Raw genomic sequence first — 17,729 nt, 5'->3', positions numbered from 1 at the left:
TTCAACCAGTGCAGAACAGTCCTTGGCCTTAAATCCAGCTTAGCATCTTGATGTGTTTCAGTTGCATGGTGCTACCAGTGAGATGACTCTCCTTTGACATATTCAGCCATTTGGAAACTTATTTTATGTCCAGAAACTTACTTGACGTTCTGCAGGAATGTCAGAGTATGCAGTCATTTGAAAAAATAAAGTAGGGATTTGGAATTAGAAAAAGAAAAGAATCTGGTTGTCTTCTGGCAAATTTTTGGTTCTGGTTATCTACAAAGTATACACCTCTTGTCAGTATAAATAGGGAGTGCCTGTATAAACATTCTTGTTTCGCCTGTTCCACATAATAGTTTCTCGTATCATATTTCTTTTGACCTCACTATCTGAAACCAATTACAGGAGATCCATTTGGGCTGCATCTATTTTCATAAGAAGCCTAGGCAGCAGTGTTTTTCTCAGAGATGAATATCAACATCAAATATCCTTCTGAGTGCTTTGTTATTTATGTTTCAGAGAGATTTTGTAGCCTTCAGCTCTCAAGAATGTGTCACGCTGTGCTGTTTATACATTGACGATATTAATGGGCGTAGATGTCATTTTTCATTTTAACGTCTCAAATGCAACAGGCTGATAGGTTAAACATTCCTGATTTTAAAGGAAAGATATGAGTGACATCTGTTTCCTAAAAATACACATATATTTACTTTTTAAAAACCAAAGTAATGTTTACCATCTTTTAGTGACAGCTTTCACTTTATTAAAATGATAAAACCTTAAAAATAATTTGAAGTCATGCTTACATTAAATAAAAGTGTTTGGAATAAAAAATTAAAGCAAGTTATATCTCATAGTATTATTGCCAACAAACTGCAAAATCTACAGCAATTTATCAACTTTAATAGGGTAAGTTATGTGCAATTAATTTTATTTTTGTTCTGCTTATGTTTTAGCTATGCCAAAGCTGCACAGTAGATATTAAGAAGTAGTGTTTCCAATAAATATTTTACTAGAAGACACAGTGAGTTCTGGAAACCATATGCCCAAATTTCCTGCTTATATAGCTATTACTTAGAGCATTATAATGATTTTCATTTGAGTTATTAAAAAAATTTCTAATCCTCAGTTCTTTTTATTGCTTTTGTCTACATTGACTTTTTTTTGTATAGTTTTGCTAATTTAGATAACTTAATTAAGGAAAAGTGCCTGCTAAATGTGAAACAAATGTTATTGGAAACTAGATATGATTTTGAGTGCCTTACAATCTGTTCCTTCTTCTCTTAACTTGAGGTAGGACTCAACATAATTTTGATCTGCCAGATTTATAAGCATTTGTTAATTTGTCTTAATTATATTGTTTTTAAACCACGAGTTATTATCAAATTAGTTCATAGAATTTTATAAATCATACATAGGATGTGTGTTTACTTGAAGTTTAGATGTTTATGAATTTTGAAAGATACTTTCAAGTTGTCAATTTATTGGCAAAGATTTAATAGCAGCAAATGAATTGGTAGAACTAATGTTTTATAATCTCATAATCTTCAGTTATGAATAATGTCAGTAATAATGCTTTGAAATTAACAGTGTGTTTCTGGGAGGTTGTTTACTGAGTAGCAAAATGTAAAGTTAAGCAGCACAATGGGAGAAAAAAGTACCATATGATGACTTCTCTAGGAACAACGGCTGACAGTGATTTCTCCTTATGAGTTTTAAATCATCTCTGATCTCTTGAAATTGTTTTCTGTTCTTCTTCTATCTCCTATGTTTACAATAATCTAAACTGCCACAATAAGATCACTGAAGTATTCAGGTAGTCATCATTTATAAGACATTCTGTATTAAAAGATAAGCCTTTACTCCTTTAGAGATATCCCAACCAGCACATATGAATCAAAATAGTTTAAGTATTAGAGCCTTTTATGCAAGCATATCCTGTTGTGCTGCCTTGCTTTTTCATGAAGTGTGACTCTTTTTGTAGTTAGCTGTAGGAAGTCATGCTTTCTTAGTCTGATTCCACGGGAGTATGCTACCCACAATTTGAAATCATAATGTCTAGCTTAAGTCTAAGATACAGCAGACTATAATTCTCTAATTTTCAAGTACTAAAAATGTACAGCTTTAGCAGATGCTTGCTTGCTTGTTTTATTGTATTGACTTGAGAGGACTTTGCTGCTAAAGATTAGGACACTGAAACAACTTGCCGAGTGTTCCACTTATTTGCAAGTGTACACCAGCGTTATATCATTACAATTTCTTTTCCAGATAAAGGCCATGCAGTGAATTTTCTGTGGCTACTACAAATAAAAAATTATTATCTTGATGGGTTTTTTCCATTTTCTGTAGCTCCAGATCTCTTCTCTGGTTCTTCTGGCAGTATTACACCAAGCAGTGAGGTTGGTTTTCCTCCACAGTCTCCCATGAATTCGAGAGTGCAGTAGTTGTCTTGCTTGCATTCAGGTTTTCCTTTCAGAGAGCTCTAAAGATTGAGAAAGATTATAAATTTGTCACAGATCTTCTATTCCTGCCTTTAATCTGTGTTTTGTGCTTAAACCATTGCAAGACATTGGGACCGAACCCTGGTGTCCCTGAAATCAACACTATATTTATGTCTGATCTCAGGCAAAGGAGGATTGGCCTTTAGGATCTGCTCAAGAGCTTGGAGCGCAGAAGAGATCATGCTATTCCAATAAGAAAGAGGGCATCTGGTGGTTCCTTGATAACAAAATATTTCAAGTGCACTTTAAAATATGCTAACTTTTGTTTATTTTTGGTGGAGAGAAGATAGTTCTGTCTGTCTCATTGCTTAGGTTCAGAGAAATGTATAGTCTTTGTAAAGCTGACCTGTAATTACTTGAGAATTTGATGAAACAATACGGGGATTGTTGTGGGAATGTCTTCAAATGTTAAAAGTCTGTTCTGCAAACTTTGTATCGCGGCCTTCTATGGGGAGACGAATCAATGTTGTTAGGAGATGGTGCTAGTGCATTCACTTTGTTTACTTTGGTTTTCTATGTCTGCCTGCCTTCTCAGAAAACTTGCTTGGAGCCAGACTGTAGCAGCCCTCTCTCTGTCTTTTCATAATTGATCAGGGGATGACTGCCTTCCCTGAGGGTTAAGACGTGGCAACTTTTTCTGTTTGCTCAGCATCTCAATGCAGTAGTTCAAACATTGTTCACACCAGCTGGCAGTGTAATGCCATATGCACATCTTGTCAAAGCAACTGTTGTCATGGATACTAGAAACTATCTTAAAAACCAGCTCATTTGAGTCTAATCAAAATAGTACCTTTCTTTATCAGTCGAGAATCTTTATTATTTTAGGGAACATTGATCAAATGGCATTTATTGCAGTATATTCCATCTACAGTGGATTTTAAAAACATAGATAATAGTGTGATGTATTGTAAAGCTGTAACTGCTATTTACTGAGCTAATTTTTTAAGGGGAAAAAAAATGAGTTCTCCAGTTAGTTTCAGTGGAAATGTTTTGAATAGTTTTTATTTATAAATAAATACTACTTTATAACACTTGACATTTTAAAAATAATTTTATAGGGGAAAAATAATATGGATCAGCATTCTTTGTGTAAGTGGAATGTTTGTTTACATTTCATATGTTTAACTGTATTTTGCTGAGTTGGAATGAAAACGTAAAATAAATGAAAACATCATCTATTTTGATTGGGATACTGTCATCCCTGAGCCTGATCTGGTTGGTTGAGTACTAATTTCTTTGTTCTCTGATTTTCCTAAGAATGCAAATTAAAACCACTCATTTTTATTTGGCATTAAAACTGCACTCTTTTTTTATCAAATGAGAGGTTTCTCCTTGAATTGTAAGTACAAAAAGTGTTTTTAATCTTCAATGAATATCCTTATTAATTCACTTTCAAGATAATCTGATGTTGATTTGTCAAATTTAATTACAGCTTCTGGTAACACTTGAAGTCTACTTGCTTTTACTTCAAATTGTAATATGAAAATGCAAATTGAATGATAATTTGCAAGGGAGTGGGCATTTTAGTTGAACACTCAAAGACAAGTTCCTTGTGGAAATGAGGCTATTGATGCAGTTTATGATTTTTCCTCTTCAAGCACTTCAAACAAATTAACTTTATTTCCTGCAGGATTTCATGCACATCCATAAATTCTAGTGAAGTCCTATATATGTACTTTCAGAATATTTTTTTAATGTTTTAAGTAAAAAAAACCCCTGAAGTCTGAAATCTAGCAAATACAAATCAAATAGGAGGAGATTATGTTTGTTCAATTGGACTTTTACCTAACATTAGCAATGAGTAACTCATTTCTTTCTAGGAACTGGTTGAATTTATTTGCCTTTTTTTTTTTTTTTTTTTTTTTTTACTTTTAGGCACTCCAGGCAGCAAGACAGCTGCTTTTGCAGCAACAGACAAGTGGACTGAAGTCTCCTAAGGGCAGTGAGAAACAGAGACCGCTGCAGGTTAGTAAAGAATCCTTGCTTTTTGGGCCTTAATCTCAGGGAAGAGTGCTTGCTCACACGTAAGGGATGTGTGCCAATTCCTGTACTCTTAATAGCATGCATGTGCTTATTCATATACTGGAGGTTACAGGCTTCTTGCTGCTGACTTCACAGAAAAAATCCACTATAGGTTACAAAGGCCTTTTGTGACTACAGATGCTTAAAAGGTCTAAGACTCAGTTCAGTTGCTTTGGTATACATTAATTCTTTATAGACACATAATGAAGTTGGTATGGGATTTTTATACATACAGAGATTAAATTGTAAAGATGTGTTAAGAATAAGAGTAAAACATTATCTGGGGAGAAAAAAACCCTAAATAATTCCTTGGTGCTATATCTAGGTAGCAAACAGAGAAGTGCTCAGAAACTTAACAACACAACTACATGAAATGATGAAGGAGCTGCTTCTGCCATTTTAGAAAAAAATATATGTCATTAAGTTTCACACTAAGATGTTGTTGGGCTTCAGATTGTGTTCACAATAGAATAGAAGGTCTGTTACTGAATAGTTATTTTAAATGCAAAATATAAAGTAAAAATATAAAGAGAGTTTTAGTCTGGGAAAATGTTATGTGAGTGAGTCTTTTTTGTGGTATTAACTCGTTTTTTCCTTATTCAGAGTTCCATTTGGAATTGCATTGTGCTGGCAAAACTTGTTCTCTCTTGCATGTAGACCAAACATGAGTGTTTAACTGCTGAATTATATTTTGTTACAGACAGTTCTATTTTGTTCAGAAAATTAAAAAGGCATCCTATCATTCTCTTCCTCACATCTATTTTTCTGGGTGTGCCTTTATTCTCTTGGGTCTTCCCCTGTTTTCTGATGAAGTAGGATTTTTTTATCTCATTTTTAGTTTTAGTCGTGCATAATGGAGGACCCCAGGCACTAGAATTTATCTTTTTCTCCACCAGGGAGATGTTGAGAAATTCGTTCACTTGTGCAGTATTTGTATGTTATTCATATTGTCTCCTTTTCTTTGTAAAACTTGGTGAAGCAGTGTTGGGCACAACAAACAGTTCCACATTCCTGATCAGCTTTCTTCAAATATACTTCTAAAGCTGTATTTATTTGCTCAGAACCAAACAAGAACTTAGGAATATGACTAAAGAAAGTGGAAAAAAGGAAAACATCTCGTGTTGGCATCCTGCTATGCTGTAGTTTTAGTCCAGTCCAGAGACTGAGTCCTGGGACCTTCTCTGCTTTCCATTCTTCACCATTGACTTTGCTTTATATCAAAGATCTTCTACACTAAAGGCATACAAGAAGAGTAGCCATAAAATCAGAAGCTTATGAACCACATAGTTTTTTAAATTTTTTAGAAGCAGAATTGGTGATCTTGAATTGGTTGAATAGAGGAAATGATTGATTTAATAAATACTGTGAAAGTAGTTTATTCTGCCACCTCCTTGTTCTGAAAGATAACATTGACTGTCCCCGAAGTGTACAAGATCCATCTTGCCCTATGTCCTGTCTCTAAACTAAATTACACAAAACACTAAGGAAAGTATATGAAACAGGCAAAAATAGTGATATTTTCCCAATATATATTTCCCAGTGATCTTACTTGAATCCTACACCTTGTAAACCAAAGCAGTTCAGGAGCTACAGACTTCTCTGTTCACATTCTCCATCCATTCTTAAACCTTGTTTTCAAGGCTAAAGAAGTCTGAGGGTGCACTGTTTTTGGTAAGCGTTGATGGAAGGATAGAAAACCATGTTTGGAAACAAAAGGCAGCCATACACAGGACCCAGAGGATGATGAGATGAGGAGAGGGAGTCTTATGCTTTCATGCTCCCAGAGCACTAACCTTGGCCTGATGCCTTTAAATGCCATGGGTTGGTATGTTGTAGAGTTGCGCTGCATCAGTTTCCCAGGAGGAGTCAGCATTTCATAAGTCACACTTGTGAGGCAGGAAGAAGAAAATTAAGCAAATAATTTTATTTTCAGAATTGTTACATGCTCTCTAAAGCCTAGATTACTGCTCATGTTTCCAAATTATTCTTCTATTATCAGCGTGTACACATTGCCCCTTATTGGCCTTGAACACTTCATTTGGTTCATTTTTAAAGGAGAGGGAAAATGGAATTTGCTCCCAGACTTTGGTTTATGTATCAAATACCATGTAAATTCAGGTATGAGCACAAACTCCATTTTAATTTTGTTATTTAGTGAAAAAGATGTTTTGAAAATGCGTCCTTGGAGCACTTGTATTTGTGTCTTTTACTGTTCATTATTCATTATGTAGTGGAAATTCATGTTTTGAGCATGTTTCCTGTTTGACCAAATACTGTAATATGGGTCATAAAGTTGTACAGTATTAGTGATATACTATGCCAAATTTCATGGCAGCTTTAGCCAAAATCTTCTAGCAGTAGGAATTGCTAAATGTGTATAAGGTTTATAAGACAAAAATAGAGATTTATAAGACAAAAATACTTGTACTTGTGTTTGTGCTTAAGAAAACAGACATCTCCCAGTATTTTATAATACTTTAAAATTAGTGTGTATCTAATTTCCTCTATTTCAGAGCAATTTACTAGTCTGGCAACTGGAGATATGTTAGAACAGATTTATAAATCTAGTAAAAATGTAATAGAACTTTTAAAACTAACACATCTGCTGGCAAATTTGGGTATTAGGTAAGCCTTACCGTTGCATCTCTTGTGCCCTGTATTTTGATGTAAACCACTCTATTGTTCCACATTCCAAAGAGGGAAAAAACCACAGTACTTATTTTAGTGGACGTCTTTTTCTGGGGGGGGAAGTAGCATATGGGCTTTTCTGTATGTTGTCTCTGTTATTCCATAATGCGTCAAGTATTTTAGTGACTTACAGCACCTACTAGCTAATCAGCAAGTTGAAAGCTGATTGAAGAAACCTTGAAATTTCTGTCCTCAACTTTGCAAAAAAAGGGTGTTGGGTAAGTCGTCATGTTCTACTGTGCTTTACAGAGGGGATGGTTTTAGGGGAACTGCTGAGATTTTGCTAGAATAATTTAAGTGTCTTTTGTATTCTCATGGAAAACCTTTATAAATTTACTGCTAACTATGTGATCTGTTTTAAAAGTGGAATGTTGTACTGGAAAATGTTTTTGTTTTAGTTTCTGATGCAGAAGTTACCCTTATCTAGTAGTTATCCTATATATTCAGGGACAGGAGGTTTATATTTAGGTTGTGAGTTAACAGAATACCTGCAAAAACTACAGTTTTAAATAGACACTTGTCTTGATCTACTATTACTTTGATTTGCATTTGTCTGGGTTTCACACTGCAGATGGTGTAACCATTAGCATGTCTTATGTAAAACAGAAGAAGAAAAACATCCCTTTTGACAAGCTTGAGTACCAATTTTGGTAGTGATTTTACTTTCATATATAGATATCAGAATAAATGTATTTGAAGCATGTTTATATATGCCATTCATTACACTGATGCACCAATTGAATGGATCCAATCAGTACATACATTGATTAATGACATATTGCAAAATAGCTACAGAGGGTTTGTGATGAGAGTTGAGGATAATGTTAACCTGCATATGATGAGATAATAGCATTTACTTCTTTACTGTGCATCCAGCAAAACATTGCAGTAGTAAGGTTAAGATTTTTGAAGTACCGTTTTTTGTTTCAGAATATTTTTCTTTCCTGGAGAATCTGTGATAGTGTTAATCCATGGTGAAGTGAACTGATTGCTTTCAAGGATTTCTCTCCTTATCACCAAATTTCCATATTAGGCATAACTGGTAAAATGTCACTTTGGCTCTTAGAACCTGTAGATCATTCTCCTAGAGCAGAAAGTCTCTGTCCTTGTGGTCACTGAAGAACCCGGTGTCATCTAGCTTGAATTTTAAAACTGGAAGCTTTATTTTCATGTTACATTTACAGTCCTGAGTGAAACTTGTGGTACTTCAAGAACCTTGCAGAACACAAGCATAACCCAAAGGCAAACACTGTCAATTTTCTGCCATGGAAGGGTGTTTGTGTGCAGCATTGCAAGTATTTCCCTTCCAGGTAGGCAATCTTGATGCTTAAACTAATCTGTCCATGATACACATACTGTTGTTGTCTGCATAGCATAGTGATTTGGACACCTAGTTGTGATTTTACATGTTTGCTCTGAGAGCTATGAAAAGCCTAGTTATTTTTATTCCTTGTAATGCCTCTAGAACAGTAGCTTATTTTCATACAGTCAGACTTCAATTAGAATAAATAGGTAATTATCTTCTGCCCCATGAATTGGTTAGTTTTATTTTTCCTTCAGGCTAGGAGATTTGTTTCAACATCGTACTAATGCATTCTGTAAGAGGATGGCATGTCATGAAATCATGACTCCTGGAATCAAAGGGTTAAGCTCAGTGTGTACCAAGCCTGTTGTATAAATATCATGCTGTATGGAGTGTTGAGTTGTTATGGTAAGCTTTGTTTATTTAGCATGAGCACTTCGCTGAAGTGTAATCATTTGGTAAAATTTGGGAAAAGTAAGTATACACTTAAGTTTAATTACTTAATGTTTATTGCATTAGTGCATGGTATCAGAAGGACCTATTACTTGTAAAGATATTGAAAAAATGCAAAAATTTAGCATGGAAAATTTAGGATGAAAAGATATTCATCCCTACTTTTAACCTACTGTCCTTGCTTTACTCTCTTCTATTTGGTCATCTCCCGTGGTTATTGATATGGGTCTGAATTTAAAATTCATTGCACATAATAAATAAGCAAACCTATAATTTATATTGTAATTTTTAGTTACGTTTTTAAACATATGTAAGGAGCTGATGAGAGATAAGAAATAGAGAATGTGGAAAAAAAGAAGCGAAACCCACTGCTTTTAAATTATATCCTCTGATTTAATGTCCATGGACTTCAACCGTGCATGTGTAATGTCAGTAAAAAAATTCCCATTTTAAAAACAGCAAAAGAATTGTTATGGATGTAACTTAGAGAGCTTTCTTTGCATTACAGTCAACAAAAATAGAAATAAATCTAACTGTTCTAAAACTGTCTTTCCAAAAACTGTGTGTTACATATTTCTGTTTATCTAACGGATGCTGCTAAGCATAAGAAGTAGGAGGATTTTGTACATGGTAGAAAGCACTGATTTAGAAAGATGCAGATGCTTAATATGGAGTGATAAACATTTCTCCCTCTTGAGTATAATTCTGGAAGAAATGTGTGGCCTACATATAAGCAAACATTGAGGCTTGGGGTAAATTAAATTTGGAAGATAGCTGCCTGAAAATCATGAGTCCCATTTTCCCTCGTAAGTCTCTTAGGAAGCATATGCAGTTATCCTCTAAGGTGCAGAAATTTGCATCAGTGATACCCACTTTAAAGACACGGGTAACGCCAAGATATGGACAGAAGGCAAGGAGTTATTTTTAGGTAAGGTGTAGGGGGAAGGGAAAGGAGAAATAACCATATTCAAGCTTACATAGTGTAGAAAACAGGAATTCCACTAAGGTAGAGGAATAAATATAGTAATAAAGAAAAAAAAATTGGAAGTTTTTTCTTTCATTTACAGTGGAAGTGTTAGTATTACAAACTTACTGGGAAATCTTATTTATATAGATAGTCTGCTCCCAAGACTTATGTCCTGATTTGATAGCCTCTTTTACTTGTGAAAACCCATATTTTGCATCACATCCCATTCACTGTAAAATCTTTCACTAACAGATTTACTATAAGACACATCTTACTCTTGAAAATTTCCAGTATTAAAAAACTACGTCTATTAAGGAAGTGGCACCAGTTAATACGGTTTCCTTTTTAATTTAAAGTTTTTATCAGTCACCTTGAGATGTTATCTTTTATTGTAATTTTCAGGTATATAAAATATTACAGAAGAAGTTATCACATAGTGATATTATGCAAGTCCTGTTTACAGGTATTGAATATGCAGAATACTAATCAGTATTATTATGTGATCAGGGATTTCAGGAGGCATTTTAATATTAAACATATGTCTGTGCAGAGTCTGACGTGTCACTCTATTACTGTGACTGTCCAGGAATTGTCACCTACATCACTAACACAGCGTTCCATTCCCCCTTTCTCTCTTGTTGATTCTAGTACTTCTGGAGGACTGGGAGGAAAGGGAGAACACACATTTCTTCACTCAGATTTAGAAAGGCAAACCTTTGGAGAGAATGCCTTGGTCTCGTTTCATAGCAGCTTTTACACGGCAAACCAGCAGACTTCATCTTTCCCTCAAGTGCAGCCTGTCTGACACCAGGAAATAGTGCTGTGCATGGGATAAGTAGTCTGGATTTTATATGATGAACTATAGGAGTCTGCAAGCACTACTGAGAAGTTTATTTGCCTTGCTTGAGCAGCTTGAAAGCTCTGTCCCCGCTAGCCCTCGTGGTGCAACCAGCACATATTGTTGCAATTGCTCTTCTTTGGGCTGTGTGAGTAGTTCCAGTGCGATGCTGGGAAGTGTAGGTTTCCTTGAGCCACTTCTCCAGCCTCTTGCAACAGGTCGGATCAGCCTCATTCTCTTACCAGCTGGCTCATTGCCCAGAAAAGCTTGTGAAGAGCTGAGAGGGAATGTGTGAATGGTTCACCACTCAGTGTGCGGCTCTATTAAAGAGTCTGCTCCCAGGCAGGGCCCTAATTGTGCCAGTTTAGGATCTCACCACTCACACAAGGGTCTCCTGATACTCTTGAATTTGAAAAACGCATTAGTGTACGTTGATTTAGCGTTTACCAAAGCAGGAAAAGGAACTGAACAAAATATTCTGAGAATGCTCTAGGTGGGTGTAGATTTTTAAAAATTGTTTCTAGTTAATTTATTATTAAGGAAAGTCTCTTTGTTTTTTTACAGCCAGAAGGTTTTTCATTTCATCAGGCAATTATAAAAGTCAGGGAAATTTTCTGACAAAACCAAAGCTCTGTGACTAAATAATGAAGGTTCTTCAGCCAATAGTAGCATATGCAACTTTGCACATGAAAATTCAGTCTCTCTCCACGGCTATTCAAGGCATTCCTTGAGCAGATTACTTTCCCATACTTTTCGGATTAATTTTTGATTTGTGAATTGAATTCTTTACTTGACATTTTCTAATTGTTAGACATTTTGTAGTTTGTGTCATAGTTGTCCAGTTGCTTTACTGAGCAGGCTGACTTTACTGGGAGTGTGAGGAGCAGGCTAATCAGGAATCTGAATGTATGCCAAGATCAACAGAGATGTTAATTTTAGTTTGCCTTCACTTGGGCTGTATACATGCAAAATTGTATTAAAAGCTGTTAAAATAATCCAAATGATCATACAGTTCACAGTAATGCTATAGAAGAAAATCGTTACTATGTGTGGTACTGAAAAAGCAGTCATACAGTGCAGTGGAAAAGCATAACAACCCATCTTGTTGTGAAAGGGGGTTGTCCAGCATTTGCCACTTTGATATTCTAAGTCTTTTTATGCCTTCTTATGCTTCTAATATGATTTTCTTCAGATAAACAGATGAAGGTGTTATGAAAGAGAATTAGTGGTAAAAAATTTACTAAACACTACTTCAGTGCTTTACTACTTGATTATGTGAAGCTTTGAAAAGCAATTGTATAATAATATATGTACAAAGGGAACTGTACAGTGTGTCAGCAACATCAATATGCTTCAAGGATCTTACCAAGAACCTGAAGTATAAATGAAGAATGAGATTTTCCCCTAAGTGTTCACAGTAAATCCATTTATTCAATAAATATACTCTCAGTCTTATAGGAAAGACAGCCTCCACAATGTCGAGGAGAATGAATGTGGTAACATCAGAAAAAAAAAATCAAAATCAACTCTGTGCTTGTAAAAGTGATTTCTGAATTGATGCAGCTGTACTATAGTGCACAGATAGCTGTAAGATGGATGCTTGGGAAAAATCAAATTACCAAATCAAATTACCAAATTGAAGTAAAATATTTCCTAATAGAATATGTGGCGTGAAGTCATAGGCAAAACAATGTATGTTTCTATTTTAAGAATAGGGTAGGATACCATGAAAAGCCTCAGGTAGCTAAGGTAAACATGAATGAACTATGAAAAAGAAAGCTTGTCACTGCAGAGAAGAGAGTTTCTGGAATACTGTTCTGGTAGAAATGCTGGCACCAATAGCCACCTCCCATACACGCTGCCTACTTAAGGATACAGCCTGACCAGCTTAGAAAGGGATTTACATGATGTGAATTAGAGTAATTAAGAAAAAAAAAACTCAGAAAGTATCTTCTAGTCCTGTAGTATTATGGGATTTGTTGTTGTTGCTGTTTTCTTAAGAAAGGTAAGGAATCATTGAAGCCATTAGCAAAATTCTAGGGAAAAGAATAGTGTGCTGATCTCTCAATAAGCATGGTGCACCATATCAACAGATTATTTTAAAGGGATTATAATGCCTTCGTAAAATTATAAAATTTACATTAAATACCTTAAAGAACATGATAGTTTATTATTTTTTTCAAAAGTTAATTTTATTGTCTGTATGGCCTGTTTCATGAATAGAAAACACTGAAGACTAGATAGTAACTGGAATGTAGTAAAATACAGGTATCATACTAAGTTCACAATATTTCATCTATTTAAATTCACTTTCAGTGTATGACCATTTTCGTTATTTTAATCCTCACTTGTTAGATTACAACAAAAGATAGTGATTTCTATGAGCCTAATCTAAGTAGCTGTAGCTTTCACATCATTTTATATAGTCTGGATTTTTTCAGGCTGTTAGATACAAAAATGTGTTGACTTCATAATTATCAGTAAGACTTGTAAGAAATACCACTGACTTAATAAATATGGGCATTTTTAATAGGAAGACTTTCATTCTAAAACTAATTTGCTTTTCATGGCAAATGAAACGAGTCAGAATTTATTTTAAAAAAACCCCACCAACTTTTAAAATATTTTTTCTTTGAAAAATACCTACTTTCATGATGTTTTAGAGTGTTTATAGTGTTGAGGTGGTTGTCTCACACTGCCTGAAAATAAAATGAATTAGTCTAACAGCCCACTTATGAGATCATTATTATTGCAACCATTTTAGGGCCTGGCATATAATATGACCCAATAAGTCTCAGAGTCAAGATTAAGAGAGAGGGCTCTTTTCCACATTAAGAAAAGTCATGGTAATTTAGCATTTTGCAAAGTAGTTTAGTCTAGGAAAATGTTTTGTTTTGTTCTGGTTTGCATTTTTTTTCTGAGTGGAGAATACTTGCGTAGAGTTCTTTGAGTGAGTATTCAATCATTGTAATTGGACTGGTGTGGTGCAGTTTGTACTGTAATACTAATTTGTACTGTAATACTAATTTGTACTGTAATACTAATCAGCTACTGTTTCTAGCTAATACCTCTAGAAACAAATAATTATGACTTTGTGTATGATTCTTTAGAATATTTGGAGTTAACAAACATAAGCACTATTGTATCAGCCTTAATATTTGTAACTAATAGTACCTAAAATACGTCCAGAAATAGTACTGTTTAACAGCAGCTGTTAAGACTTATTTCCTAATCCTCTGAGATTTTGGTAACATTGTCAAGATAAATTGAAATATGCCAATTGATTATAGGACTTGGACTGTCAGTATAAGATATTTATCAAATTTCATTTGATTTTTTGGATTTTTTTTTTTTTACTGTAAGTATAGTAAGAGAGTAGTTATAGGAAGTACTTTTTGGAAAGGTTTGAATGAAAACTCACAAAATGATTTGATAATGCTTTTATTATGTGTGGAATCATTCAGTTTTTTTAAATGAAAACTCTAATTAATTTTACTGATAGCAGAATTTGACCCCTTCTTATAGTTAAGGTGGGATCTAACTGTGTCAGAGACGTTGATACATTATTTGCACAGAAATTGGTTCTCAGTTAAGCCTCTGTGAATGTCAAAGATTTTAGGATGAACTCATAAACAGAATCGTATTTCAGGGAAGAATCCTTGCTGCTTAAGTCACTTTTTTTGTCTGTAAAACTGTCAACAGAAATTCTAAAAGGCTTTTGAAAGCCTTCGTTTTAACTGGCAGATCATTTTATATTGTCCTTGTTTTTCTGTTGGTGATTACACCAAAGCCACAGAGCCTTTAGAACGGTGCCACAAAAATGATGAATAAATCATTCTTCCTCTTTTCATTCTGGGACGTTTATTGTTGTGATTTTCATTTCATTACATATCAACGTTTTAGTGTTATTATTAATTTTCAGTTTGTTTTACATAAGAATAATATCCTTTATAGAATCATAGTTAGTGTGCTTCCTCTGATAGAGAAAAACCAATGAGGAATGTTTTTTATCTAGACACTTGGCCTGACCACCAGTCCACGATCAAACACCCACTGTTTTTAAACTTAAAATGCGGTAGATTTCATCCTCAGTTTTGATCTCATTGTTAGGATGAAACTTTTATTTTATTCTTCTTAGTAGTTATGAAAAGCTTTAGGTTAGAGATTTGGGTCTTCTTGTATTATTAACTGTACACAATTTTAATGTGAGTCAGATACCCAGAGAGCGTACAGTGCATTCGGGCACCACTAGCAGAGTGCAAGGAGGCAAAAGAACTGCAGAGGCCCATGGAGACATGCATCATTGACGTACCTGTTGAAGTGGGACTGAACAGCAGGCAACTAGTTTATACTCGTACATCTCTGAGTGTATTTCATGCCCAACTGTGTGAGCACAAGGTATAGGTATACATTATTTACACTTTTCAGGGAATACCAAAATCCATTGGCTCAAGTTTTGAATAATACTGAGTAAGGGAGAAGGAGATATGATCCATACAGATCCTAAGGTATCTCTGCTCTTTTTTATCCCTCCATCTCTTGTAGTTCATTTTTTGTGTTTTATGCCTGCAGAGTTACCTTTTAGCTACAGCTACAAGTACTGAGAGTTCACAGGATGTAGTTGTTCTCTTGCAGTTCATGGAGTAAGACATGAAATTAAACTGAAAGGATGATGTAGGTTTTCAAGCAATATATATCCAAGCTCTGGAACCCATCTCTATGTTTGTCTGTCACTGTGGTTGTTCTCTCTGGGCACTGAGTATTGACCACTGTAAAGGCAGCCCAGTAGGCTAAATTATGATTTGGTTTCATTCCGTGTGCCATTCTTCCCTCTTTTCAAGCACTATCCAGAAGCCGACATATTTTAATTCCTGATGACTTGCTTTTGGCCATCCAAGTGACTTGACTTCCCTCCAAGAACAGTCTGGTTCCACCAGCAAACTTCACATGATACAAGTCCTTTGGACTTCTCACAACTACTTTTAGTTGTACTTTGAAGACTAAAAATCCTAAAAGTATCTAACCTTTCCCAGTCCAACCTCTTAAGGAACAATTTGCTTTGTGATACAATACTGACATCAGGATGATGCAGTGTGCATTTTGCTAGCTATGATTACTTTGCATTGTGTTGAAAAGATTGGATTAGTTTGATCGTGCTCAAGAAAAATAGTTAATCCCTTAACAATTTCAAGCTACCTAGCCACTTTCTAACACCACAGAGTCAATCAGATGCTCAACGTGTCATGATATGAAAGTGATAAAAAAGGGGCTCTTCAAAAAGGGAAAGGTAATGCCTCAGTTCCATTGGAAGTAGCTATATGGCTCTTCCATTAGTTTGTAGCTATGTTACTACTTTGACCATACAGGCAGTGAAGCCTAGATCTTTAGATTCTTGATCCTAGATACAAGACTGCTGTGTCTTTCCAGTTGTAAGGGAAAAGGATCTTCCAAATTTTATGTCTTCAGTTCCCATTCAAATAACCTACAGTCAATAAAAAGGCAAAAAAGGCTGCCCTCTGTAGAAGTGAAGGGAGCATTTAAAAAAACCACAACACAATTCTTAAAGTAGGTTCTGTTATATTGATGTATAAGTCTATCACCTACTATTAAGTTAGTGAAAACAACCATGAAACACTGTATTAAAGTTAGGTATAATTGCTAATTTTTATTTTATTGTGCGGTATAGTCCACATACAACCTTATATAAAATGCTGCTATGAAAATAGACAAAATACAAGTCTGTTATTGACTGTCTCCTGTTCTGAAATAAGCTCAATTTCAATGCCACAGAAAGTTAAGTTTGTACTAAAGGAACATGACAAGGAGTAACTTAGTGGCATAACACAGACCTAGCTTGAGAGGATATTTATTTCAATATGCAGTTGAGGCATTTTTGTTGTATTTCATGTATTTGGTATGTTTCTGGCTATACCAATTTGCTAATTAAAATATCAGATATACATTTAAAAACTAATTGTTCAATGTAAAAGTAAATCTTCCATATGTTTGATCTCACTGAGAACAATTTTATCCCCCCTGATTTTCTTCCAACTCTGACAAAAGCAGCAAAGAAATTGTACTAGGAGGTATTAGAAATTAAAAAATATTTTGGGTTTCCCTTTTCCTAAGACCGATGTCTATATTTCCATTCTTTCAGAGATCCAAGAGAGGAAACAGTACTTGGTATGGTTATGATAAAATGGCTCACCTTAACCATAAGACATATATGAAAGATTAGGGTATGATCTTACTCCTAGGGAGCAATTTATGATTTACATCTCTTACACTGAGGCTAATTTTAGATAAAAGATTGTGCCAGTTTTTTTGCTGATCAACTCTCCCTAGTGTAGTCATCCATCCCACTCTTCCTTTGATAAGAGTGTTTATCATTGGGAAAAAATATGAAGGGAACTGAAGGCCTCATCAGGAAGAATAGCTGCTTTTATAACCCTCATGGAAAAGTGTGCGTACCAAACTCCACAGAGATTTCTTTCAAGAATTTTCTGAGTTTTAAAATGACAGTACAGCTTTGCATTTGAAACGAACTATGAACAAATTGATGCAGGTATCATGTTGTGTCATTTGATGCACTTGTCAGGGTTTTTAATCTAATATTAAAAGATTTGCAATATGTTGGGCATGTTATCCAGATTCTACATGTTATTATATTGGTAGAAGTATTTTAAAATAAATTTGATGATATTTTTGACTTTTATTTTTTATTTGTTCTTTAGCAGAATCCTGGTTTCTAGTAATGTTTAACATCAGGAGGTGCTTTTCTTCCTAAACTGGGTATTTTGGATGTACAAACCTTGGTTTAATGTGCATGAACTTTTTAACTTTGTTCTTTCTTATTTTCTTTTTTAAGTGTATGTGTGATTGTGTTATGTGGTGTCTAGAGGTATAAATATTAGTTGACATGTCTATCTGGTTGGGTAGGACTATAGCAAACAGTGCAATTTCTTCTGCTACATC

The 17,729-nt window shown here is 34.7% G+C and overlaps 1 protein-coding gene across 9 annotated transcripts in view; it reads left to right on the top strand.

Moving 5' to 3' along the window:
• Window positions 1–17,729, top strand: part of FOXP2 (forkhead box P2) — a 407,653-nt gene that overhangs the window by 285,194 nt on the left and 104,730 nt on the right. For 7 of the 9 annotated variants that reach the window (XM_032688023.1, XM_032688017.1, XM_032688020.1 and 4 more), the window contains one exon: window positions 4,359–4,448. In XM_032688023.1, the coding sequence (XP_032543914.1) occupies window positions 4,359–4,448 (90 nt within the window). Of the gene's footprint in view, window positions 1–4,356; window positions 4,449–17,729 lie in introns of those variants that run through there. The other 2 variants (XM_032688025.1, XM_032688024.1) reach the window with 2 other exon arrangements.

This window comes from Chiroxiphia lanceolata, chromosome 5 (assembly GCF_009829145.1).
Source record: "Chiroxiphia lanceolata isolate bChiLan1 chromosome 5, bChiLan1.pri, whole genome shotgun sequence".
NCBI lineage: Eukaryota > Metazoa > Chordata > Aves > Passeriformes > Pipridae > Chiroxiphia > Chiroxiphia lanceolata.
The sequence above is the reverse complement of the archived record's forward strand: the minus strand, read 5'-3'. Positions and strand labels throughout refer to the sequence as shown.